The sequence below is a fragment of the Neolamprologus multifasciatus genome, chromosome 7 (assembly GCF_963576455.1).
Source record: "Neolamprologus multifasciatus chromosome 7, fNeoMul1.2, whole genome shotgun sequence".
Lineage (NCBI taxonomy): Eukaryota > Metazoa > Chordata > Actinopteri > Cichliformes > Cichlidae > Neolamprologus > Neolamprologus multifasciatus.
The window spans coordinates 36,700,155-36,727,626 of NC_140445.1; the positions used below are offsets into that span (position 1 = coordinate 36,700,155).

At 40.4% G+C, this 27,472-nt stretch overlaps 1 protein-coding gene across 5 annotated transcripts in view; it reads right to left on the reverse strand.

Annotated features, from left to right (window-relative positions):
• Positions 1–27,472, reverse strand: part of shroom3 (shroom family member 3) — a 65,950-nt gene that overhangs the window by 15,795 nt on the left and 22,683 nt on the right. For 4 of the 5 annotated variants that reach the window (XM_085168470.1, XM_085168472.1, XM_085168475.1 and 1 more), the window contains 13 exons: positions 24,493–24,675; positions 11,444–11,569; positions 7,356–7,568; positions 5,677–6,002; positions 5,355–5,580; positions 3,267–3,316; positions 2,723–3,125; positions 1,956–2,189; positions 1,449–1,842; positions 1,218–1,357; positions 984–1,133; positions 422–897; positions 69–296 (listed from right to left, as the gene is read on the reverse strand). In XM_085168470.1, coding sequence (XP_085024596.1) covers positions 69–296; positions 422–897; positions 984–1,133; positions 1,218–1,357; positions 1,449–1,842; positions 1,956–2,189; positions 2,723–3,125; positions 3,267–3,316; positions 5,355–5,580; positions 5,677–6,002; positions 7,356–7,568; positions 11,444–11,569; positions 24,493–24,675 — 3,149 coding nt within the window. The other variant, XM_085168474.1, reaches the window with a different exon arrangement.

Sequence of the window (27,472 nt, forward strand, 5' to 3'; positions counted from 1 at the left end):
TTATCCATGTATCAAACCTCACTGCTCCACCTTTCTGCCTGGATACTTTACCAGGCACTTGCACCCACCTGCATGGTTAACATTTTCAGGCTGAAAATAAGCACTGCGAGGCCTCGAGAAGCTCCTCTGTCCTCCCTCATCTTTCCTCACGCCTCTCTTCCTCTCCATGTACTTAGCGAGAGCTTCTTGCTGCACTTGTCGCAGGTCGGGCCTTGATATGGCATTCTGAGAAGCTCTGCTCCCAACAGAACCTGCAGCAGGTTCAAACACCTTCCGACGGTCTGCCACACTGGTTTCTGGAAGAGAAAGAAAAAAATGGATTTCAGCATTTCCAGCAAAGTAATTAAACTGGAATCATTTGAATAATTTGTTTACCACACGAAGACAAAAGGAGTTTGCTTTTAAAAGTTGGAAATCTTACCTCCTCCACGCCGGAATAAGGACATGGTCTCTGGGTCAGAAATCCCAACCTCATTCATGTTCTCTGGTTCTGAGTATGAGCGCTTCTTCTGGTCTGCCGTCAAACGCTTGCGGCCACAAATCCGCCGTGAAGGAGGCTGTCCAACGGGTGGGACGCTGGGGAGGGGTGGTGGGCTAGAGCCTCGAACATCGGGAGTAACCAAGTGCCTCTCCTTGGGTGTGTGAGGGGAAGTGACCAGAGGTTGTGACTGTGGCGTGATGACAATGCCCCGTGGCTTTGGCATGGTTGTGGGGCCTTTTTTCTCCAGTGAGTGGTATTTGGGAGGGACGGGTGGAGGCTGCTGGCTGCCAGAGGAGGAGACAGAAGGAGGAGCTGGAGCAGGCTGGGCACTGCCCGATGAGGTGAGGTCCCTCCGTCTGAAAGAGGTGGATCGTAGGACCTTAGACTGGGCGTCTTTCAAGGAGTCCCTGTAAGATCTGTTTGGAGAGACATTTCTTGGATCAGGATCATCGCACTGAGCTGTTGGATGTGCCATTGTGATGACTTGTTGAAGGACTCTGACCTGTTTGTGGATGTGTCCTGCATTGGGGCCATGATCTCTTGGATTTCCTGTCTCCAGGGGAAGTCCTTGCTGCTGTCCTCCTCCTTGGATCCATCTAGATGGAAGCTGCTGCGACTCCTCTGCAGGGCTGAAACTGGATCTGTTGGAGTTCTGAACATCACACAGAAATTTAACCAACACTTTTTAGACCAGTAGTTAGTTATATACTCATCTGTATTTTCAGAATCACTCTACCTGGGTTTCATATGCTCACTGCTGCCTCCTCTGTAGCTCGGAGTCCTTTGGACTTTGATGCCCTTGGTGCTTCTCTCCAGCATGTTTCTGAGGTCCTCTGTTCCACAAGGAGCGCTGCGGCCTTTGTCTGTGATCTGATTCTGAATAAAGCATTGAAAGAAGCTAAGCATAAGGAAGCCTTTTCACTTCTGAGATCATCAGAAGAAATATTTTAATCTTGTTTGCAGTTACCCGTAGATGGGCCTTGTTGTGCGAGGTGCTGTGACTGCGCTGCTTTCCGTTGCGTTGTTGACGTTCGAAGCGACTGACTTTCTCCAAAACAGAAAGGCTGCGAGAGGGCCCTTGGGGGGCATTGCTTTCAGGGCTGCCGCACCGCTGGACCTCGGCAAGGGCGAGCTCCAGGCGGGTCAGTGGGTGCTCTTTGTCTTTGTCCTGCTCTCTGTGGTCCCAGTTCTGGTAGTGCAGAGCAGATGAGTCGCTGAGGTGCCGGGGAGAATGGTGTGAGGCAGAAGAGGGTGAAGCCTGAGGCTGGGGCTGACCATGTGAGTGGTTGGGTGGAACCTGTCCAAGGGTGAGCCTGGAAGATGCTACAGGCTCTGAATGAATGCTGGACTGGTCTACTGATCTGAAAAGAGATCAAAAGACATCATAGACATGAAGCGGCCATTGATTTGAAATCAGACTCTGATCTCTTGAACAATCATGACCTTTTGAAGACCCCACCCACGCTAACTGTACCTGTTTTGGTCTCCCAAGGACTGGACAGGTGCGTAAGGGTCGCTCCTCTCCTGTGATGATGCGCGCCTGACTTCAGGGGCTGAGTAATTTTGGGGAATATGGAAATCCTGTTTCTGCTCTTGGACGCTCTGATGATTCTGGGCTCTTTGGACCACTGTCTCGCTCTCTGTTCCCCCTCCAATAGTTTTGATGTGTGGGTTGTAGGGTCCAAAGTTGGACTCTTCCTGTTGATGCCTATCAAAAGCATGATACTGAATTACCACCAAAAGCATTTTAATGCTGGTTCTATCCAAAAACCGCAGTTCTTCTGAGCACCGAATCTGGCTCCAAAAGACTCACAAAAAGGTCCAAATTAGATGTTCATAGCCTGGTACAAAGATCAGCTAATTTCCCCCTTCATTCCTGTACAGAAGGGCCACCTGTTTGGATTTCAGTAAGGTTTAAAGTTAGGGGCGTGGGTGCTGTAGAGTTCTACATCCTACTGCATCCACTGAGCTGACTTAACATTAAGCCCCCCCGCATCGAGCTAAATATGGTTACTTCTGACTTAATGCAACAAATGCTAATGTTGCTTCAAAACTACCAGAAAGAAATGCATGATGTCTATGACTTTGGCAAAACATGACTGTTGTGGATGTATTGGGAAAAACAAAAAGATTAAAAGAAGGGGTTATTTCTCTGAGAAGTAAGAACAGTTTTGCTAACATGTTTTAGATGTTAGCTAAATAGAAAGCAAAAGAAACACAGAAGTCTAAACAAACCATCACCTGTCTGTTGGGTAAGAGCTGTGGGGGTAGGATGAAGTGTTAGTTTGGTATCCATTTTCTGTGGCTGACATCCTTCCATCTCTCTGCCCCTCTGTTGCTCCTTCATGTTGTGTTTGCCGGTTGCTCTCCTTGGCCAAGGCTGGGTAGACTCCACAGGGGCCTAGGCTGGGGGAGTTGGGCATCTGTGCGTAGTGTGGCTCAGGCTGGGGAACAGGGTAAATGCTGGTAGGAAGGATAAACCGGCTGGCCTGTGGCGTGGGGCCTGCAGATCCAGAGGAAGGCCCGGTAGGGGACGGGGGTTGAGGAAAGCCTCCACCCTGACGGGGCCTTGTGGTGGGGCTGCTCTCTGGACTCTTCTCCATCACCGTGTGGAGCTGACCCTCAGCACCATACGAGCCTTTCGCTGAACCAACAGTCAGAGTTAGTCAGTTTTCTCATCTATACAGTATCTGTAGCTACTAAAAAGTCATGTCATATATCATCGTCTTCGTTTGAACCTGTTTCTGCATGTTTAATTCACGGAGCACGTAAATGCAGACATTACCTAAGGCAACGTTACCACTGGAGTGATGCCAGGAGCCTTTCTGCAGAGAACTAAGAGAGATTGAAAAACTTTTGATTAGATAAAATAGTTTAAGTGACTTTCCAATTTACACAAGTAGAAAATATTTCACAACTAAAGTAAACTACTGCATCGGATATGGCTGCTTTACAAACACATGGCGCCATTCTGCACACTGTCTGTATTATAAAGTATTACATAATAACACTCTGCATTATATTGACTCATACTGCAGCTTATAGTGCAGCACCAATCTATTGTGTTGTACCAGGATGTGTTATATAAAAAGCAGATGGTTCTTGGGTACAGCATGTTGAATTGTAGAGTTGCATATTTTACTATATTGTACTGAATATCATAAAGCATGGTATCATATTGCATTGTATCACTGCATGTCAGTTATTTTAGATTATTTTAGATTTAGATAAATTATATCACATTGCATTACACATTATTGTATTGTATCATAACAAAGCACACCATATTACCATTACGTAGCATATGATATCACATTGTAATCACAATCTATGAACACAGTACTGTTGTGTCATAACATAGCATATCATATTGTGACACATGTTTAGTTCACCTTTTCCCACTGCAAACTGAAAGTTATTGTAAAGCATTGTAAAATCAAAATAATTAAATTCTTACTTGGCAAAGCTTCAAAGAAAAACACTTCTCAATAACTTGGTGCCCCAAGTTCAAAGGAGAAAAAAAAGTGAAAGTGAAATGATACAAATAGAAATATTGTGCAATATAGTAAATTCTTATACTGAAATAAAAGATGATGACACAGGATTTCTCTGAGAAGTCAGAAATTAATCAAGCACAACACTAAGCCAGTAAAACTAATTTTTCTGTTCAGGAATGCAAGTAAGTAACTGTAATTTGACATTTTAATCAAAAAAATAATAATGTGATTTTTTATTTACTAAAACAATACATTTGAACATGCATTATTCAGAACAATAATTGTATTTTAACATTAAAAACAACATTTTCATTAACCCTTTAAGACCTACCATAGAACCAAGTCCGCCAGAGCTTATATTATATTTTTACATGCTGTGGTGTCATTTTTGGGAGCATTTCAAGTTGATATACATCAATACAACCATTATAGCCCAAATTTTAATAATATGTCTGCATTAAGTGCATAGTAACTACATAAATTGCAAAAAAGTGCAATAAACTACAAAAAAATTTTAAATCGTTTTTGTTTTTTTAACATATATTTCTAGTTAGAGAAATATAAGAGGCTTATCCCTCAAAACTGCAAATACAAAAAAGTTGCACAAAATAGTTTCCCACCACAGGAAATTTATTTTAAGTGTCTTCATAGTTTTATTATCAATTTTTATATACTGCAGGAAAAACAAAAATAAATATTATACTGCAAATTTGCAAAAAAAACAGCATATGCATCAAAATAAACTATTTCCAGCAGTGCAATATGAGTCCTAAGCATCCCAGAAACGACACAGAAAGTCATAAAGTCAAACATAACTTTTAAAAACACCAGTATAGAATCATAAGGCCCTGATGGTAAAAACTACATTTCCGCAAAATGACGTCACTTCTGGTTTCGGGCAGGACATGGCGGACATGTGATAGTTCGCGCTGATGGACGTAGGAAGTGTTACAAACAGCTGATCAGAGTGGTAAAGCCTGTTTCTGGAATATTATCTTTTTGTTGCTGCAAGTGCTTTTTATGCAGTTTTTACAAAGCTTTATGTGGAAGGAAACAGTGACCAAGGACAAGCTGATGGCATAAGATGTAAGTACAACTCCTCCGGTTTCATATGCAAAAAAAATTATTGCGCTAGCTCACGTGGTTGCAGTGCTACTGGGATTTAAGAATAGTTATGCAAAACGGAGCGTGCCCGCTCCGACCAGCTTTAAAGAGTTAAAGAGCCTTCTCATGCTGCTGGATTAACCATTAAAATGACCAATACGGTTAATTTAGGGTTGCTGTGTCATAAACCATACATTGGGTGTCGCGTCAATAAATTTGTGAAGCACTGAATGAGAATCAATGTTCACTCTAACTTTATGGAACCTGGTTACCGTAGTGATCTGGCGTGCTCCAGACTGGACCAGGAGTTTGGTCTCTCGTGGCTCCTGATAACGGCATAGCTATCACTGCGCCTTGGTGGAGCAGGCGCCCCCTTCAGGCTCTCATAGGAGCTGCGGTTGGCTGCCGGGGCCCATATTGGTCCTACACTGTGTCTGTTTGATGCCGGTGCCCCACCGCTGCTGCTGCTGCCACGGTAACAGACCCCGCTAACTGAACCTGAAACCAAGAGAACAATGGACAAACAATGATGTTACTGAATCAAAGTTACCATACCTGAAAACATGAAAAACATTCCAGTAACAGAAACTTTACCTTCCAGATCTCGACCTATCCCTGACCTGGCTCCGCCCCCGCTTCTGGAGTCGCTGTTACGTAAGAACACGGCAGAGTTGGAGCTCAGCTCGCGCTCCTGAAAGATGCCCTGCTGGGTGTCGTAAACTGACGGGGCGTAACGCATGTCAGCCTGGTGCATCTCGCCACTTCCCCCTGCTCTCTGAGGGACGGTGTCCAGTGAACTGGAGCGCTCTGTGCTGATTGAGGGGGTGGAGGCGTGGTATTCTTGGATGCTGGAGCTAGTGGAGAAAGAGTAATAGGCAGAGTCTCTCTTGCTGTGCAAGTGTTCAATGCTGTTGGACGACCTGGAACACAACAAGTAGTTCAAGACTGTGACACTCCCGATCTCAAGGTTTAGTTCAAAGGATAAGCATACAGAGATTTAACGTAATATCCATCAGGTTGTCAGCAACATGTTTAGAGTTAGGGAATATTTCTGGAACTTTTTTTTCCCCATTTAATATACCCAGACAGAGCTTTTAACCCGACTGCACACCAAATCCCTGTAACTTGATTTGAAAGGCATTATCTTCTACTTTCTGAAACTAGGCTGGTTCACCAAGTGGCTTAAATGTAACCTAAGTTTAATTGGTTCAAAGACAACCTCTTTAAAACCACCAGGCCATCAGTGACTGAACCAGGGACAGGTTTAGGTTTAGGGTTAAGTTCTATTTGAGCACCATGCTAAGCAGGTAAATTTTGAAGACCTAGCTGTTCAGTTTCAAAAGACCTATAAGGCTACGTTCACACTGCAGGTGAAAGTGCATCAATCCAACTTTTTTGACGATATGCGACCCATATCCGATCATGGTATTACAGTGTGAACAGCACAAATCCGATATTTTCAAATCCAATCTGGGTCACTTTTGTATGTGTTACTGAATCTGATACATATCATGATGTTTTAGAAAGCGACTGCTGTTTGAACGGTCATGTCGCATTAAATCCGTCTTTTACGTCACTGACACAAGACAGACGGCAATTATCAGCACTGGAGAAGACATCATGAATGCTTCCTGGCCATCCGGTGTAGATGTCAGTGAAACTGTTGGGAAGACAACGCTGGAAAAACGTGAACATTTTATTTGTTCTGTATAAAGAAATCTGCAACTATCCTTCTGTAAAACAGTAATAAGGATAATTATTAGGCCATATGTAAATAACAAAATAACTTTATAACTTAAAGCAAAATTGGGAAACGTAAAGTCCGAAGTCTTTATATTAAGGGGCATCAGTCAAACAATATTGTTTGCTCTGGGTCTAAACAGAGCGCGTTGTGTGTGACGTCTTCTTTTGCGCATGCGGGCCGCTTTGAGCGTTCACACTAGAGCGCGTTTGCTGTCACATTTTATTTGTAATGTGAACGAGCAGACAAAAAAATCGGATTTGATCAAAAAATCGGAATTGAGCATTAAGACCTACAGTGTGAACGTAGCCTAATTTACTTTGGCATTAGTTTCACATTTGGATGTTTCAAATAAGTAAAAATATATAAAAAGGGCTGGATGCCTCTCTTTGTGCCTTCAATGTAACGTCAGTTTTACATTTTGAAGGTAAAACTGGCAAATGATTTATATACAAATTAGTATTGGAGTTGCTGTTAGACTGACTTTTCAGCTTATACCTAACAATTGCTGAGGAGTGTTTGGTTTATGCACCTGGCTGAGGACAGCTGGTGGCAGGAGGAGTAGGCCGGGTGGGGTCCACTGAGTCTGTGGTGGGCCAGTGAGTGCTGGTGCGGAGCTCCAGAGTGAAGCTGGGAGGACTGGGGATGGTCCAGACTATCCATGCTGCCCCTGGAGCTGTACTGGTCCGGACTCTTCCTCAGGTAGCCAGAGTCGAATCCGCCGGACAGATCGTTGGTCGAGACACTGAGAGACAACAACTCTTACATTTAGTGCTTCATTTCATTAAAATCTAATTAGAACCAATCACAAAGTACAGCTGAGGCTGGGGAGATGTTGCTAGTTTGCAGCTATTTTGTCAAAATTTACCTTAGTGGGACAATGACGATGACTTTGAACCATGAAGGGCATTTTAGACATCCCAGCCTCAACATCTGGACACCGCATTACATCTCAATTTCTTTTTTATGCACGAGAGTCACCACTCCAGTGGTCAATAACATGCTTCCATCTCCTTATGAGACACTTTCACACAGTCCAACAAATGAGCTTGCTGCCTCTGATTCAGCACTGTTTGTAGTGAAGCCAAGCCTCTCTTTGAAGAGATGTTTGATTTCCAAGTGTCTTTTTAGCTTTCTTGGTGTCATGTTTGCATTAAACAACTGTGGAAAGACGACTCACTCGGGCTCACGCTTTCATGACATGGTCTTCAGTTTGTCTTTCCTAACCACCAGTGCAGCTGTGGATCAACTGGATCAGCTGCGCTGGTGGTTAGCTGTGGCTTGATGTGCCACAGTTGTATGATTTGCACCATCTGCCTACTGCAGAATTAGACTTTTTCTTAAAGGACTTTCTGGGAGAAATCATATAGTAAGGGGAGATATACTGGATAGTGCTGTAGTAATGTACTGATGCATGTAACTACTACTAATGAGATAAAGAGTGAGTTTAAAGGAAATTATCCCAACAAGAACAAATGTTTTCTCACAGAATGCATGAATCTCTTCAAGTATAAGAGACTGTCCCCCCTCACAGTGGTGTGGATCATCATTTGTTTTTTTAGAAACATAGAAAGAGAAGATGGTGTTGATAACGTTGGAAATCTCATTGAATGGCTCTTGGTAACGATACATTTCTGTGATGGTTGGATTGTTGTTGAAGGTGAGATGAAAGCTTTTTTTCTCTCCTCCCCCATATCATCCATTCTAGAGCTTTAGTTACTGCTTATATTATAGATAAAGTTACCCAGCAGTACTTAAGTGATTAAATCAACTCCAAATGCTACATTAGAGTGACATAAACATTAATAAATCAGTAACTGTGATCTATGTTAATGATTCTGTGTAATGAGCACTTTTACTTTAAGTATGTTTTGAAGTAGAAAGGTTTGTTTCACCACTTTGCAAAATACTTGAAAAAACTTTCCAGTAACATAAACTCTACTCTGCAGATCTTGCAAACTTTCCAAAAGTGGCACTGCAAAACATTCACTGTATGAGTGCACCCAGCTGCACAAGCCTGAAAACGTTGGCCTGTGTTTTCTACACCAGTTTTCTACCCTGAATTTATTTAGGATCAAATATTCTGATTTCCCGTGCTCCCCTTACTTTGTTCGTGCCACCCCACATAAAAAAAGCATCCTGAAAAAGCCCCTGTTGCACAGCACAAATGTTCGGCCTTATGCTCGAGTGGAGAGCTGACAGACTGCTCAGACTGGCATTGTAGCATCTCTTTGAAAGTGACTCAGGCTCTTAGAGAAAAAAAGGGCCAGAACGCCGACATGATGAGGTGTGTGTTCTTTACAACCAGCAAAGTTGTAAAGCTGGTGATCCGCAGCTGAATGCACCGCTACCTCACTCTGAATGACTGACTGGAATGTAAATGCGCATTGACGTCACAGTTTGACCCACCAAGTCCTTCAACCGAACACAATGCGATTACGACTGTGGAAAAAGAGGACAGCGTCTGCTTGTCTTCACGGACTTCTGTGAGTCTAACTTCACTTTCAGCATCCATCTCTTTGTCAGCTGGATGTCTCATTCTCTGTGTTTTAATCCCACCTCTACTCAGGGGATTAAGGAATGCAAAAATATTATGCTACATCAGGACAACCAAGTGTGTGAGTGTATGTGTGTTTGTGTGGGTGGATGAGTAGGGGTTTCCATGGGACCTAAAAGAGGGGGGAGGTGGGCTTAAGGAACGCCAATGCTCCGTTCTCCCTCATAGCCACATCAGAGGCTTTTATTTTCCCTCTCACTGGTGCTTCAAAGAATCAGTGATGTAACTTCCTTTGACCAGCAGGTCCACTTCACATAAAACATGTAAAGTTAACTGGCCATGGTGCCTGTGACCTCCAGTGTCAACTGTGATAGGCTCCAGCCAAAGGGCAACCTCTGGGGGATGAAAAATTCAGCCAATGTGAAAGTGGCAGTGCTGGCTCCAAATGTGTCTCATGTTAAAATGTCCAAGTTCAGCCATGTCAGCTACTATCACCATTCTTCAGAAAGACTAAAGTGGATCCAAGTATGCAGACAGATGGAGAAAGGTGGATGAAAAAGAAGGAACTTTATTACTCAGAAACGCCCTGCATGATGAGGCAGGCTGTTGCTAATACAGTAAATGATATAAAACAACAAAAATGCAAAAGAAGGGAATCAGGGTTAGTAGAGACCACCACCTGGTAAAGACTGAGGGGAAACATAATAATTAAATACACAGCAGTGAAAGAAGGATAATAAGAAACAGGTGAACTCAAGATAGGAAGAAAAAAACCCAAATAAAACAAACAAAGGAAGAAGTAAAAATACAGAAAGCCACGTGAGGCTCTAACTTTCAAAATAAAACAAGAACTGAAGGACAACGTTCTGTTTTGAAGCCTCAAGCTTCAAAATGTCTTTTTTCTCCATCTGCTTGTCAATGGCAAGTCATTCATCACTGAACACACCTCATATAATTCTCCTTTAGAAACCTCAGGTTAACCAAAATTTAGCAAATACACAATGCTTTATTCACTATGACCCGAAATGAGTGACTGAGCCCATGAACTCATTAGGAAAGTGTCGACCGAGCTCAAGTCCAAATGTCGCATAGGTTTCTACTACACATTTCAGAGTGTAGTAGATCATTAAGCATGGATATAAAATGAACTTCAGAGAGGCCACTAGTGGTGCAGACAAACTGGCTTTTAGACACTCCAGGATTCAGGGGGTCAAAGTTCACATCCTTTGTGAGACAGCAATAAGCAGCTGTGTCTCTTGTCTGTTCTGTTATGCACCACAGGGTCTTAAACATTAAGTTGGTCGTGACAAAAAATTTATAAATAACATTTTGTAAAATAAGATTAGCTTTTAAATAACACAAAAATGAAGGAAGCTTGGCTGTATCACACGGGGTCTTTAGACTAGACTAGACTATGCATGTATATCGGCCTGAGAGGAGACAAGACATCACGTGAGTGTCTGCAACCATGAACTTTGACCTTCTGAGTGACTTATAGATAGTGGTGTTGAGTAAACCTACAATCCAGACTTCTAAACATGTCCTCAGACTGTGCTGGAAATGTTTGAGGTCAGGCAGGTCTCAGGCTCTTATTTTGACAGCAGATCGATAAGTGCTATAACCTGCAGGGTGCGCCTGTAAGGAGGGTTATTTACCACAGCTGCTGGTTGTAAACGCAGTTCTAAAGCTGATGATCAGCAGCTCAAGTGCTGTTATCGCATTTACTGGAATGAGCATAAATGTGTATATGTGTTTATTACCACAATATTATTGCCTTCCTACCTCCAAGAACAAGCATCCACTGAATCTACAAGTCAAGTTATCTTTGACTCTACTGACTTCTCCAGTTATTAACTTCTGTCTGGATGTTTGAGATGTTAAAAGAAAGGAGATTTACTTTTTTCATATGTAGTGATGTCCAGATATCTGAGGCCAGTAATGAAGATGCATTTGTTTGAAACAGGACGATGTTTGGTTTAATGACATATCCCAGCATGAACTGACAATATTCAATTAGAAATCAAAACTTGAGCAAAATCTCACTCAGGAAATGGTGAAAATGATAATATACTGAACATCAGGGGCTTTGATAATCATTATATATATATATAACAAACACTAACCTGGTGTGGTAATTGTGGTGCCACGTGCTGCTCATGCTGTCCATTGCTCCCGGGTCCAGCTCCTGCTGGCCTTCATCGAGCTTCGATGAATGCCATGAATGAGGACGAGATGCCGGCTCAGTGCGTCTGTAGGGTGAAAACAGAGAGAGGGATTTAGAGTGTGTGAAGTACTGGACAGTGTGACCTCCATTTCTAAATGCTGTGACTAAGAGTGTTTTTTGAGGGTTATAAGCACGACATTAGTTAGCTGTGAAGGATAGTGCAGGGTAAGCCAGCCTCAACTCTATTTCTGACCCGACTCTAACATCATCAGCCACTACCATCCAAACCCATTCCAACCCAAAGCCAGACTCCAAGACTTATCCGCAAATCCAGATTGGCCATTATCATCTACACTCACCCCAACCCAAACCCATCTGTAATCCAAGCCGATCCTAATCCAGAGTCCAAATCTAAGATAAAGCTAAAGATAAAACCTAACCAAAGTTCCAGGTCAGCCGCTATCAACCAAACCAAAAACTATTCTAACCTAACCCAACCCACCTCAACATTCAACCTCAGACCCAATTGCAGACCCGATTGTGACCTAAACTCCAATCCAATCCAAGCAAAGCCCTCAAATTCAATATAAACCCAATCCTAATCTAACCCCCAGTCCAAGATAAAGCTAAGCACAAAGCCTAATTTAACCCAGTTCCAGGTCAGCCACTATCATCAAAAATCCAACCCAGCTGTTACCCAAAACCCCCCAAATCTTAACCAAACTCCAGTCCAATCCAAGCCTAATCTACAAATTCAGGTAAGACACCATTATCAAAATCCAGCCCAACCCTAATCTAAATCTAACTCAGACCAATCTTAACCAACCATAACCTGAGCCCAACCTCCCTGTGGGTAATGCATTTAAAAGCAACACAATACAGGAATCACATTACATTTCACTCTAATCAAACAATGAATCAGCTGCTCAGCTGCTTGTTACACATGTGTTACACACGTTTTTCAAGCATCTGCAAAATGGACAGAACAAAAAGCTTTCTTTTCATACGTTCTTGCACAACAATCGTCTTCCTGTATGGAGGATTAAATGTTCTTTTTCAAAAAAATAAACATCATTTGCTTGAAAAATTCTTCCAAAAAGTCATGACAGATAGGCAAAACAGGCAACTCCCTCGGGGCTCTTGTTTATATGATATCATAATTTGATTTGTGGCATCATATTTAACCAATCAACTAAATATTTCAGCAGTTCAGTTGGTTTCTGGATATTCTTGAGGATCATGAATCACTGGAAGGTTAACAATGATCCAAAACAGCACATTTTTTTGCCCAATTTTCTCTGAGAAGGTTGAATCAGCTATGGATAAACTGATGAATAAAACCAGTATATTTATTTTTCTTTTTTTTGTTGCTTGGGGGGCCTGTTAAACATTTCTTGGTTCTGTTGAGTGAATCTGAATTTTGGTTCTTCTGTAGCGGTTTCACTTCATGCGACACTGTTAGGCTGACCTCAGGCAAAGTTGACAAATTCATCTGTATTTTGAGCTAAACAGATGTTCGTGTACTCACACTAACTGCAATTTTTTTTTCTAAAACTTTCATTTTAATGTAGCACAGCAACAGTTCTTATGTAATTCTCATATACATGCTGTGTATTAGGTAGTAGTGAGCATTCTTACAAACGGCTGCACCACATACAACATTAAACCACATTCCCAGTTTATTATTTAACCATATCTGTCCCCTTTCACTCTGCACATATCTTCATTCATAGAGCCATTAGTTGCCTCAAATCACTGCAGGGATTCAACCCCTGAAAAGAGATTATTATCAGAGCTGGAACCCCCCCGATCAATTCAGCATTAAATAATATCCCACTGCATCCTCCCACATGCACACACAGCTGCACGGCCTCATTCCACTGAGATCTGACTCACCTTCTGCCTATCTCTGCCTCTCCCTTCCATTTCCAAGGAAGGGAAAAAGTTACTGAAGTGTTTCAATGAATGTACGACAACACCAGGAAATTTAATAATACACATAAAAAGTAATAATCACAATGAAATGCTTTAAGACAGCTTCCAAGTGGTCATTCATTACAGTGTTTTAATGTTTAACAATCCAGTAGGTGCCTAGCTTTCTAATATGTGTAGTCACATTGTTATAACTTCTAGATAAGATATTCAATTTAGCATTCCTTTTTAGGATTAAGTTTGGGATAATTTCTGTCCTCCTATGATATTTTAAGTATATTTCAAACCAAAAGGAAAATCCTGGAAGAACTGTTAGATCAAATAACACAGGACTTTATTTGACAGGCAGCACCTTTCTAACATGTGGCTAAAATGCAAGCTTAACAATACCCTGGGTGGTTGTTTAGAGGTTAACGCTCTGAGCTCAGATCAGTGGCAGCACCTATGATGACTTGTTTTATGTTAGACAGAGTCAAACTGAATTAAGAACAAGTGAAAACTAAAGTTATGTGGATGTTTCATGATGGCACAATCTTTTTTTTTAGTAGATTTCGTTAGCAAAGTAATCTTTTCTGCAGGCTGTCCTCTCTTTCTCAGTGGTACCTCCAGGATGGGAGAAACTGCATCTACATTTATTTTAAAGCTTTGCATACCTGTTACCTGGAGGTTACAATATTAATAAAGTTAAGTTTGAAATGAGAGCAGTTAAAACAGCCACAGAGTCAAAATCTAAGTTTAGCTCCTCAGTAGCATATAAAGTGGTTAAGGTTGAAAATGTTATAATGGACTCCATCACAAGCCAGAATGTAAAAATTATAAACCGGTGTCTTTACTGTCGTGATTTCCCACAATTTATTTTTGAATCTCACATGCAAACACACTAAATTGGGGTAAATATTGAAGCTGGTTAGAAAAAAACACAGATATTGTTTCTGGGATAATTATCATATTTTTGTTTGCAGGGCTAAACGTTATCACATCACAATCATCATACTCTGAACGTGTTGGCAGACTAGTTATGATTACAGGGATCCTGACGTTAAAATAATTTCCACCGATACTCATATTTGACATATCCTCCTGCTCTGTATTTATGCTCACAGATAAACAGGAAATGATTTTATCTGACTAAGTAGGAGACAGAGACATGAAAGCCTGTATGTCTCTGAACCACAGGAACCTGGATAATGACAGGACATGACTGGAATACCTCAACACTTTATCATCACTGATGTACATATACACATTTACACCCTTTCTATTAGCTCTGCAGAGAATGTACTGAAGTTCACTCTGATTCTAAAGTATAACAAAGTGTATTTTTATTTTCATTTTGGCCCTGTGTTCACAGTAAGACGGTATTATCCCTGTCCCATACAATTTACAAAGTCAGTTGCAGTTAATTGGAAGATTCAAAGCTCACACACCAAACATTATTTAACAAATCCCAATATTAGGTTTAAAACCTCAGGAAAGACGTTCTAGTTTAGTCGTAGCTTAGAGACTTATGGTTCTCATTTTAGCTGGTCTTGATAGATTTGACTTGTTGGTGGGGGGCTTCCTTTGGGATGTGACTGTGGCACTAAGCATGAATGCTCCACAAAATAAAAGCATTGATACAGTTACCTATTTTCCTCTTATTTGTGACCATTTTTAACCAAAAATGATGACTATCATTAATTAAATTAAACTCCAATAAGAGACCAGATAAAATAACTCCATTACTATGGTACTGAACAGGGAGCTTTTATTTTTAGGGTGGGTTCCACCAACAATTTCTGTGTGCAGGAATTCAGATGAAAAATCTCCAAAAGGAAGATTCTGAGACCCTAAAAAGGTCACTGGTGAGGTCGTCAATGTTACTGCAAGTCATAAACATCTCGACAGAGGGTCTAAAATTTTGCCCAAGTGACTGAGACTATGTCCAGATCATAGATGACACTTTCAAATCAATCTAATGTCTCAGTCTTCAAGGTCATGTCCAAGTAATTGATTAGACATCATATGGCTGCTCTTCCCTAAACGTGGTTCTGCTGTAGTTCTCTTGCTGTTAAAAAGGAGTTTGCAATGTTGCCAGGTTCAGCACTGCGTTTTTAAGAATTTTTATAGATGGATTAAGATGTTCTAACATTAGTTAAGGTTTTATTTTACAGTTGTCGACTTCAATATCTTTGAATAAGCAGCACAGCAATATGAACCTAAGTTTATCACAATCTCTCAGATGCACTTCCTGTTCTTTCTCTTCAGTTTCCTGTCTGTTTTCACTGCCACACAATCCAATAAAGGCAAAAATTCCAGAAAACAATCTTTAAAAATATCCATTCATCCTCTTTGACTCTTGATTGTGGTTTGCAAGTACTGTGTACGTGCAAAGCTTGAATTTTGTTGAAACTATACAAACTTTTATCACAAGTCTTTTAGCAAACCGCAACCATTCCTAACCCCAAACAAACCAAATTCTGGCCTGTTTTCATTAACCTGTCTTTCGTCTTTGAGGACATAAATTACTCATGACCCTGTTTTACCTGGAGGTGAATCTGAGGACTTTGGAGATGAGGCCGGTCGCCAGGCTGTTGACGCTGGCCTCCGACGGTGACCGACACAGGGCCCCGTCTGACCGGCCCAGCTCAGTTTTCTTCTGCTTCTTCCTGAGCTTCCTTCGATAGAATGCCTCCAGCAGCTCCATGGCTTCGACTTACAGTCCACGTTATTCTAGTTTCTTCTCTATTGCTTTCTCCTTAAAACTTCCCGAGGTTCTTCTTTTTCTTTTAGAAAGTCCAGAGAAGATCCATTTCCAGACAGTTTATCCTTTGCTCCTTGGAACTCTTTGATGCGTTCCCTTCTAAAAAAACGTCTTTCTAAAAACCAATTTCTACTGAACTCCACTCAACTTCAACTACATGCTTTGCAAGACTGCCAAAATGCCATATCCCGTACAGAAATCTACTCTCAACTAAAATCTACTTTACTAAACTTTAATTCATTACTCCAACTATTGGTTGTCCTCTCCTGACATACTTCTTTAACTTCTAAAGTACTTTTTTAGCTTTTTCCACCTTTTACCTCCATTCTACCTTGCTTCTATTCATAACTAACAAAAATAAAATTTTCCAGTGTAATCTGCATGTTTAAAAAAGCTGCAACACAAATCTATCCAACGGCTCTGTTTTGGAGGTTTTTTTGCTCCTGTTTTCCATCTAAACTTCTGCAAAAAGTCTTGCGTCTACAGTCTCTATCGCCTGTCTGTCCCACTCTCAGATCTGCCTCTTCGCTCAACTTTCAGTTTGATGATGGCAGATCAGGTCGAGTCGGGCTGTGTCGGCCCCCGGCTCCCAGCTCATTAAGTAAATGAAGCAATTATGTGTCATTAGGCTGCCGTATGATAAAAGCATGAAATAAACATCCCTGGCAAAGCTCGGTCTGGACAGTAGCTGTTGATGTGGTGTGTGAATAGAGAGATACTGAGAAGAGACAGAGAGAGAGAGAGAGAGAGAGAAGGGAGGGAGGAAAAGGGAGAGGAAGGCTGAGAAACGGCGAGATGGAATGAGTAGCAAAAAAGGGAGGGAGGATGGAGAGAGATAAAGTTTGGTTAGACCATCAGGGTGGAGGCAGTAGGTATGAAAACGAACTGATAGGAGAAAGAGGGCTACTGAGCCAGATAAGTAGGGAGTTTTGGTAGAGTCAAAGGTAGGAAATAAAGGATAATAAAATTTTGAGCAAGTCTGGGACTGAGAAATAAACAATAACAAGTCCAAAGGTGAGAGAGGAAGGGAAGAGGAGCAGAACAGTGAGGAAGAGGATAAAGAAAGGCGAGGAGCGATAAACAGAAAAAGAGAGAATTATTGAAAACAGTCAATTGCTGAGAAAAAGATTTTGAAGCCGCAGGGAGAAAGATGTCTCATGATGCTGCATGTGGTCCTAATGTGAACAATAAACCGATTATTGTTGACTGCTCGGGGGACCACTTTCAGAAGGTCTGGTGACGTACTGAAAAAGGTTAAAGCATCACTGATCAGAGGTTAGGGAAAGTTAAAAACTTAAAAGGCTTTTTTTTTTTCGTTAAGCAGGTTATCACAGAACAGGTTTGTTAATGTTTCAGCCTTGCAAGCAGCATGTCATGGTTGGCAATAAAATACTTCGCCAATCCAAACTGGGTGAGGTAAAACAGTAATAACTCTGACGTACGCAGACATATGTTGGCGGTTCCAGTCCAGTCATAATCTCTTAAAAGGAATGAAATATTCATAATGTTACTGCAGTAAAAGAAAATGCACATATTTGTTTTTTTAATGCTATATTTATGCATTTCTTGCATAAAATTAGTGGATGTGACAGTGTAACACTGTCACATCCACTAACTCTTTGATCCTGATGGTGATGGAGCTTGGTGAGTTACTTCACGAAGATAAAAATGGAGGTTGCCAGTTTCTGTCTCCTTTCTAGGGAATTATGCTGAGTTTGTTAATTTTCTCAGGAGGATAATATTTCAAGGATAATATAATTACTGTACAAAAACTTGGCATTTTGTTTTATCCTTGGGATTTAAATGCTAAATAACAAGTGTTAACAGTAGTTGTAGCAGTGATTTCTTTTAAGACCAGTAAGACTTCTTTATAGACATTTGACGGATTATTGATAACCTAGGAAGGTGACCTTCCCTGCACTATTGCAAATACGTGTTTGTTTCGGATCCCTGATGTCATTCTGTATATTCTTGATTTAGCTTTTATATCTAAAAGATGAGTAGAAGCTGCTGCAGGTTTAACCAAAAGGTGAAAGTGTAGCTCCTCCCACTTCAGTAGCAGATGCCTACAGCTGGGTTTCCTGGGCGTCATGTGTCATCGGAATGGCATTAGATGTATCTGAGATCACAGAGAGAAAGGGACGATGAGGAAATCCTTTCCCTTCGCAGTGTCTGAATCAGGTGCCGAGGACAGTCTGACCTGCAGCTCTGTTCTAGAAAAATTAACTCAACTTTCTGTCCTAATGCTGCAGAGCTGTGTGCATGAGAGAAGCTACTTGTATTATGGAAATCTTCAGTGATATCTGTATATTTCACCAGTGCTTCAGATTCATATGTTCAGTAAAAAGCCATTCCATACGCATAAAAAGGTCAGTAAATCAGAAAGTAGTGGACTTTAGGGAGCATGGCATCCTAATTCAGCTCCTCACGAGTAGTTATTCATACAAAGATAGCATATAAAGCAGACATGAGCTTGAAATCATATTTAAAATCATATTTTAAATATAGTTTGGATCAGTAATACAGCATATAGTTTTATCAAGATAGCAAAACTGACTGTACCACACACTACATGGCTATTGCCTCACTAGAACCTGTGGGCTGCATACCTAAATATAAATATCTTGTGTGCATCAGGATCTAGGTGCTAAACTAACAGTTTAAAATATAAGCTAAATAAAAATAAAAACTGAACCAAGCTAACTTATATAAAAGCAACTTTAAGATTTAGAGAAAAATCTAATAAAAAAAGATGTCAACTCTAACAAGCACTCTATAATTTTAACCAAATGGAACCAAGAAGCTAATTCTAAGCTATTAAGATAAGATAAGCTAACTTTAATAAGACCTAAAAGCTAACCATATGGTAATTAGAAAAAAGAAAGAAAGAAGCTAAATCTAAGCTACTATGACAAATAAACCAATTTCAAACTGTGAGGATCAAGCTAACGGGATGTGCAAGCTAATTCTAAGGTTATGGGCCCAAAGACTCAAATGTAGCATAATCAAGAGGCCATAGTAACACTGGTTTAGGCAATATGTCATTAAGCTAAAGCAGAGGCCAGGATTTAATCCATCCCAGAAGCCATTTACTGCACTTCTTTACCTAGTCTTCCTCCCAGCTTTTTTATCTTTTGTCCACTTCCCTATCACAGTGATGGTTAAAAAGAAGCCGTGGTTATAAGACCATTTATAACAAAACTGTGTGTTTGAGGAAGGAAAAATGAAACGGATAATTTAGTAAGTGCTCTGATTCCACAGTTTATTTACTTAGCTAAGTTTAGCTTAGCTCAAATATGGAAATGGAGGGAAAACTGTTAGTTGGTACCATCCCCCCATCCCCCACTCTGAAATAATTATAATACTATGTAATTAAGTAAATACTAATATGTTCGCCAACCATAGCTTGAAGGATAGACAGGCAGGTACATTTTTAAAAGTCCAGTCTTATAAAAAACTGAAAAGTTCAATCAGTTTGCAGTATATATTAGATCTGTTCACTTAAAACTACTGGAAAAACATCTGTTTGGTGTAGAACAAATAAATGTTTAATTTTCTCTTGTGCTTTTCTGAACAGAGACCCTATCTGTTGTCGTGGGAAACTGTTCCAGCCCATAATGATCTGTCTCACTTGCCCAAAATCCAAAATTGAAGAGAGTTTGTGTTACTAGTGTGTTTGTCACACACACACCTTAAACATATATGTGTGTGTTAAATATATATCTTCTTTATATATCTTTAAAATCAGCAATTTAATCACTGTTATTTAATCAAAATACTGCAAACCACAGAGTAAGAATAGCCGTACACAATATCTCACCAGTTAATGTGCTCACTCAGGGACCACTGGAGCTCCTTCCATTGTTTTGGGTATGTCCCTATAGACTATTAGACCCCTAAAAACTATTCTAGTGTCTGTTTAAACTGTATAACTGAACACACTATGCAAGAAAAGCAATAATACGGGTTTCCACTCAGCTGAGGTGCGTTTGAGCCTATTAGAACACCTGAAACCTACTCAGAGATTGGTTTGATGCCTCTGAATTAATGCCATGCTAGTTCAAGTTATGGATAAGGAAAATCTGCCCTAGGTTTTAAAAAAAGTTCAGTTTGCTTAAGTTGCATTTTCAGTCATTATCAATCAGTGATTATACCAGTCCTAATCCTATATTTCAGAGAAAGGGAAAAACAGGGTTAGAGAGGATACGGGTCATCACCAATAAAGACCTCACAGGTTAATAATGTGATGGTGGATGCTATTTACACGAGTCTGCTGTATCCCAAAGATGCCTTATACCTTCTTCTTCACACCTTTTCTTTACTCCCTTGGTGCTTTCCATTGAAGACAAGGTAAAGTGATGAGGAAAACGAGTTAGGAAGGTTTTCTTTTATTTTTTTTATTCAACCACAGCAATAGACAGAGTCAAAGACAGGTGTAGTTCTCAGGCCTGAAGACTGAAGCCCACATTTAAACCTTCTATGGGACCTCAGTAAACACCTCCTGATGAATTAATGAGCTTAGTCGCTATCTTTGTGTCAGATGTGAAGTCCATTTTGTAAATTTTAGCTTATCGAGCTTATCGAAAGGAAGATAGACTACACAGTCAGATCGCCCCCTGGTTCATCCAATCGTCATAAACACTCATCATGAGGCTTCAGAATGGATCCGCATGACATCATGGTAGACCAACCAAAGATTTCTATTCAGGATGCTTTGAGTGCTGTGTCTCTTCCTATAATGCCTTATTGTAATCCCCAGCAGTTAACCTAAGTAAAGTAAACCAGAGTGAAGCCAAATGGAGATTAGGAGGTATGATTAATCCTCAAATCGATTGATTGAGGTGAACGCATGCACTGACTGGCCTGCTCTGTTTGTGTTTGAGCTGTGCCTGAGAGGGAGTTGTTTGTGTTAGAGTAGTGTATGTGAGTAACTATGTGATGATGTTGCTTCAGAAAAATGTGGTGATTCAACTAAAGAAACATTCTGAGGAGGAAAAAGGAGTGAAGAGAAAGGGAAAGATTGTAGGAGAGATGAGGGAAAGTGGGATTAAGAAGGCAGAGAAGAGCCTGTGTGTTTATAAATCATTCTGTCTGTCCTCTCCAGATTAACACCCAGCCTCATGGGACTCTGATGGCCCACTTCCTGTTTCTGGATGACCAATAAGACACGAGCACCACTCAGTGGCATCTGATAACCACCCAGGGCCCAGGGAATTGTGGAAGAATGGAGTCACTCTGCTTGTTTATTTGGCTCCTTGAGACTACTGCTGGAGTACATTTTAATGACCGTGTTGTTGCAGGCACCATGCTCAAAAGAATGTGCAGGAAGTTCGCTGTGGAGCCCCAGCCACCCTTTCCCAATGAAAGTCTTGGATATGTCGTGAAGCTATGAGTTTCACACATTGCAAGGCAAAGAGAGAGAGAGAGAGGGAAAAAGCAGTTTGGTGTGCAGGCTTGTGCTTAGTCACACTAGCACCCCCTTGAGTCTGTGATGTTAATTACAGACACACAAACCCTTCCAGAACATGAGCTCCGTATTAGGATGAACCCCTGGTGCAGTGGTGTTAGCATTTATAGACTTTGTCGCAAGAGACTGATGGATGTCCACACCACAGATAATTCATCAGTTCTTTAGTTTACCACAGACTAAACTAAACACCTTTGACTGCAGAGCTAAATAACACTAAAACAATGAGGCAGTTTCAGCGTCAAAGCTCCTTGAGGTCTGCAAATGAAAATTTTAAGAGATAAATCTATTTTTGTATTGGATTGTGAAATCAATCCCCAATTATTTTTTTATAATATAGAAATAAACCAAATGACTATTATTTGATTCATAAGTGATATATAAATGGGCAGGAGGTTAACACTGTTGCTTCACAGCAAGATGGTCACGGGTTCGAATCCAACACTCAGACCAGGACTTTCTGCATGTTCTCTCTGTGTTTGTGTGGGTTCTTTCCTGGTACTCCGCTTCCTCCCACAGTCCAAACACATGTAGTTAGGGAATATAAATTGCCCGTATAGGTGTGAATATTGGAATATCTGTGTGTGTTATCCCTGTGACAGACTGGCATCCTGCCCAATGTCTACCCCAACTTTTACTCTATAACAGCTGGGATAGGCTTCACGCAATCCTGAATTGGATACGCAGAAGTAAATAGATGGATGATATTAAGTGCAGCTTATCTTAGAAGTTGTTCCTGCAGATTGAATTCAAGTTCCAAAGAAATTAAAATCCTGTAAGAATCAGGAACATCGTTTCAAGTGTTTATTGTAAATGAGCTCTTCAACACTGTCTGAATTTTGTGGGGAAAAAAAAACGGTCAAAGCTGATGACATCACAGAGTTTACACAAATTACAGGAAGCTAAAAAGATGCTGCTGCTGATGAAGTCACTGGTTGGTGGTTACCATAACAACACAGTTTTATTTCCTGTTGAGCTGAGCTTGACTTTTAAGGTCACAAACACACAACAGGACATCGCAATAAATATCACACCCAAAGGAAACGCATACAGGACATCCTAATACCGGTGCTGAAGACATCCTCAGCTGACCGCCAACATCACTTCCTGTTTTAACCTGCATGGCATAAACCCAACTGACATTTAGGAAAATAAAGGGAGAATTATTGACTCTGGAAGGAATTGTTAATGAATAGTTGGCAGGAAATCCCAGTGAGCAACACAATGGCTGTAACCATAATTACATGCACACTGTCATCCTCTCTTTTTATGGCCCTCTTTGTTTAAATGTGTAGGATGTCACTTACATACTGACATTAAAAAGCTTCTTATTCTAAATTTCTGCATTTAAAAATAGTTTCCAAAATTAACCAAAGCCATCAGCTCTAACATGTCCTTGTATTATGTTGAAGAGATATCAACAGAAGTTAAACTTTGCCCAGACTGTACTACAATGTAGTACCAATTTCTGCCACAAGATGCAACACTGAGTCAAGTTAACCTTTATTTAACCAGGCAAAAGAAAACATTCTTCCTTACAATGGAGGTGTCCAAATTCAAAAAATAGACCGATTACATCACAGCAGCGTGATGAAGGCTGTCCAAATTCGTAGACTCCTCCAAATGCAGCCGACAAATGAGTCCTCTTTTTCCCCAGATTCGAAGGATGGGTCGGGTGTATCCTTCATGACCCACTATATCCCAAAATTCATAGCACGGCCCAGCCAGTTCTAGTTTCCAACAAGGGCGGCAGCTACTTAGTTTTAATATTACTCTTATTACTCTTTCTGGGTCACAAAATAAACTTTTAAGATGTTTTCAGGCAAGAATGTAGCTGTGTAAACTCCAAATATCTGCTCGGTTTATCAAGACATCACATATTTACAAAAGTGCTTCGACGTTTTCGGAGACGTCTGTTACCCACCCGCTCAATAGCTAACCGAGGCAAAAAACAGTGAACTCCCAGCACAGTGTTTTCAAACCGCACGCGGTCTTTTGCTACAGGTTAAACATGGTATATAAGTCACTCAGATAAAATAAAAATGGATTGTTTTTTATTTGTTCATGAGTACATTGATTTGGCTGAGATTACAGCTGAATAAACGTCAACCGAAAAACCGATTAAACAGAAGCGTTAGATGATCGAGAATTTACTCCAGTGTCCTGTTATATTTTAGATAGTAAGGAGCAGGCGGCCTAGTTTATTAAACTCCACCGAGACAGCTGGTGACGCAAAATTGAAGGTTAGACTGTCCAGCTTCACAGGCCCTCACTTCTGGGCTACCCGGCCTTCGGAGGACCTGGCCCACGTAGACCACGAAGGCTGGGTCCTCAGGAGGATGCAGCCTCTGAATTTGGACCCCTAATGACAAACAAACACCAGCACATATCTAAGGCAACACAACACACCCAGTGGTAAAACGTTGCCCCTAGTGGTGAAAATTTGATCTTTTCCTGCAGTAGGTAATTACAAAAAGTACCTTTAAATCTATCTTAGAAATTAAGTTTCTTAGTAATTTTAATGCAACTGATTTTAAAAAGTGAGAGCTTGTGTTAAAGTACCTTTTTGTCTCTCTAACAGCTCCTGATCCTAAGAGCTTGAGCAAAAAATCCTAAAATGTAATCGATGGCATGCTAATTTTAGCCAATTATATCATAACCACATGAACACAAACTCTTCTCCATGGTTATATTTCTTGCCTAGAAAGGCAGAAAAAAGAAACCACGATCTAAAACCCTGGTATACTACAGCCGCATGTGGAGAACTCCAAAGACAGACAGGTGGCAAGAAATGATTGGATAACTGCCATTTGAGGGCACAACTGATTGGAAGGTGAGTTGATACAGGCTTTCAGCCACCTCCTACCTGTTTCTGATGCGTAGTTGGACTGCCGAACATGGTGGGCTGTGACGTAATGACCGGTGCGCCTTTTGTTCCTGTTGTTCTTGTGGTGGTGGTGGCGATGGAAAGGAAGAAGGAGGAGCAGGAAGAGCAGAAAGAGAAGCCGTTGAAGGCATAAACTCTTCGATGTACCCCGGATCAAGCTCCCTGAGGAACAACATAGACAGAAAATTAAAGTTAAACAAAATTTTTCTGTTTCATCCATCTGCAGCTGAACAAGGAAGCCAATACGGAACTGCAGTTCTTCTAATGGCCACTTGAGGCTGGCTCAAAAAGTGAGGCAGCCTTCACAGACTCCAATGCTAAAGTGTTCAACTCTACATTAGAAATAAAAAGGGTTAAAACCTGCTATGAAAAATAAGTTGGTCTCTATGATTAGTTTCCTGCTTTAGAGAAAATTTTCAGGGGAATTTGCTAAAAAAAAATCGGTCACTTACTTAGATTTTGTAAAGGCTTAAAATTTGGGGGTTGATTTGATTTACAGGAGTAGAGGCACAGAGAGCTGTAGGCCTCACCTCCTCTAATTAAAATCACCGAAATTCCTGGTTTTGGTTTTTGGGAATTATGGGAATGGAATTATTGGACATATAATAAGGCTTGTTTTGTCATACAGCACATCCAACTTAGCACACCACCCTCTTATCCAAATATGGTTACTGGCCACTGGTTGATCCACATCCATATATAAAACCAGTCTATGATCCTTTCAGAGATGCTCATTTCAAAGAGATGCCTTTATGACCACCTTCATGTGATGAATTAAATGGAACTCTGGAATTTGTAGCTCTAAAAAATAAATCTATTTTAGCTGCTTCCTCATTCCTAAACGGTAACTGATTGTCTGATTTGGCAGGTTTTTTTTATACCCTTCTTTCTCAAGAAGGGATTTTTGCATCTTCCTGGGTTGAATCCAAGAGATCTGGTTTGCACTTATGCCAAGGAGCCAGTTGTACATATAAAAAAATAACCTGGCATATTCTGTGTCCTAACAGGCTCTGAACCAGTAGCATTGTTAGAAAACAAAAGGTGAATATTTGACTGATCTGTTGCGGCACAGCTACTTAAACCATCAAACAAAGACCAATCCCTGATAAAGCTGGGTAATAAACAATGAAGAGACACTATGAGTCATGTCATAATCACTGCCCTGCTGTTCTAAGATACTATTTTTAATGCCAAAACTGGCACACACGATCCATTCACTGCCTTTTTCATTCACTTATTGAGCTCTGTTGGGTTACCTTTAGTAACCTTTATATTTCACAATAAAAACCTCCCATGAAAGGGAAATGGGAAGAGTTGTATCTTTTTGAGTCAGCAAAGGAGAAGTGAAAGCATCACAAATGCATTTAAAGTTTGTTTTTTTCGTTTTCTGACCTTGTTATTTGTGACCTGAACCAAGTTATGCTGCGCTGACTTTCTCCCTCAGAGCAGATCTGGCTAATCTGCAATGAATCAAAACTTGACGGCTAAAATAAACCAAACCCCGCTGTGTTCAGGTCCAACAGGTTCAGACAGGACGGTCTGCATGCCTCTTCCCTGTTCTGATCACATTCACAATTCAGACATTCATCAAACGCCACAAGGGGTCGGACAACAATAAGAGAGCGCGCTCAATGAGCTGCAGTTTAAAGGGTCAGCTGTGGCGTTAACAACAGTGGGGAGGTTGGAGGTCACATGATCTTGGAAGATGAAATACTCCTGTGAGTCCTTTTGTTATCTGAACAAAGAGAACACAGAAAATGAGTTTCTGTTTTTACTCTGTGGGCCAGTGAATCATCCATCTGCTCTCACACACACACACACAAATGGGAGCCACAGATGAACCATCACGACTGTTTATTTGTACATCTGTACTTAAACAAAGTCCAGTATTTAACGTCTGCTATCATTTCAATAAGAGTTCAATAAAGAGACAAAAACAAAGAATAAAAGTCTTTATCAGAAGAGAAAATCACTCACCTGACCTCTCTTCCTCTCTAACGTTTGCTGTAGATGTGTGATGAAATAAAAATGCAAAAAAAACCCTGCGATTTTGTGACAAGCTTCCCTCTTAGCCAAAGACATAACTAGACTGATAAACTAAAAATTTGGAACCACTTCGTTTTCAACTCTGGGTTTATTTTGTATTTTACCCAAAATAACTATGAGTGTTTAGCTTAAATGAGGCCGCATTCATCCATCCATCCATCCATACATCCATACATCTCTTTCCCCAGCATAGAATCATAATCTCTGCTGTGTATCCTGGGTCTGCCTCATGGTCTGTTCCAAATATTGATTTTCAAGCTAATTAGAACTGTAAAAACTTGCTTTTTACCTTATATAGTGTATTTCCATGTACACTTGCATATGTTTCAATAAAATTATGTCCCTATTTTCCCATTTTCCTAGCAAAACATAAAGTAATGGCATATGGCTCATGATGTTTGCATGGTTCTGAATGTTTGGCCTAAATCTGGACCCTTTGTAGTTTTCTTAGGTTCAACTGACTCGGGGTGAGTGTGTTTGCCTTATATGGGCCAAATATAAGTATGTTGTGGTATTTAGGACACATATGGCCTACAAAATCTCAACACAACTAAATTCCAGTGTAGCTCATGACCACCTGTGGTACATACAACACTTCTCCATACAGTGAGTGTTAATGTGTGTGTATATATATATATATATATATATATATATATATATATATATATATATATATATATATATATATATATATATATATACACATACATACACATACATACACATATACATACACATATATTAATAAATACATTTATAATAATAATAGTAATAATAATAATACATGTAACATATAATGTAATTGTAATGAGGTATTTCTGATTTCTGTAGTGTATTGATTACTAAATAGTGGAAAGGGGGTGGGATTAAATAAGTTCCTGCTCCTTTTTGAACATGAAAGTTTTTTGTTTGT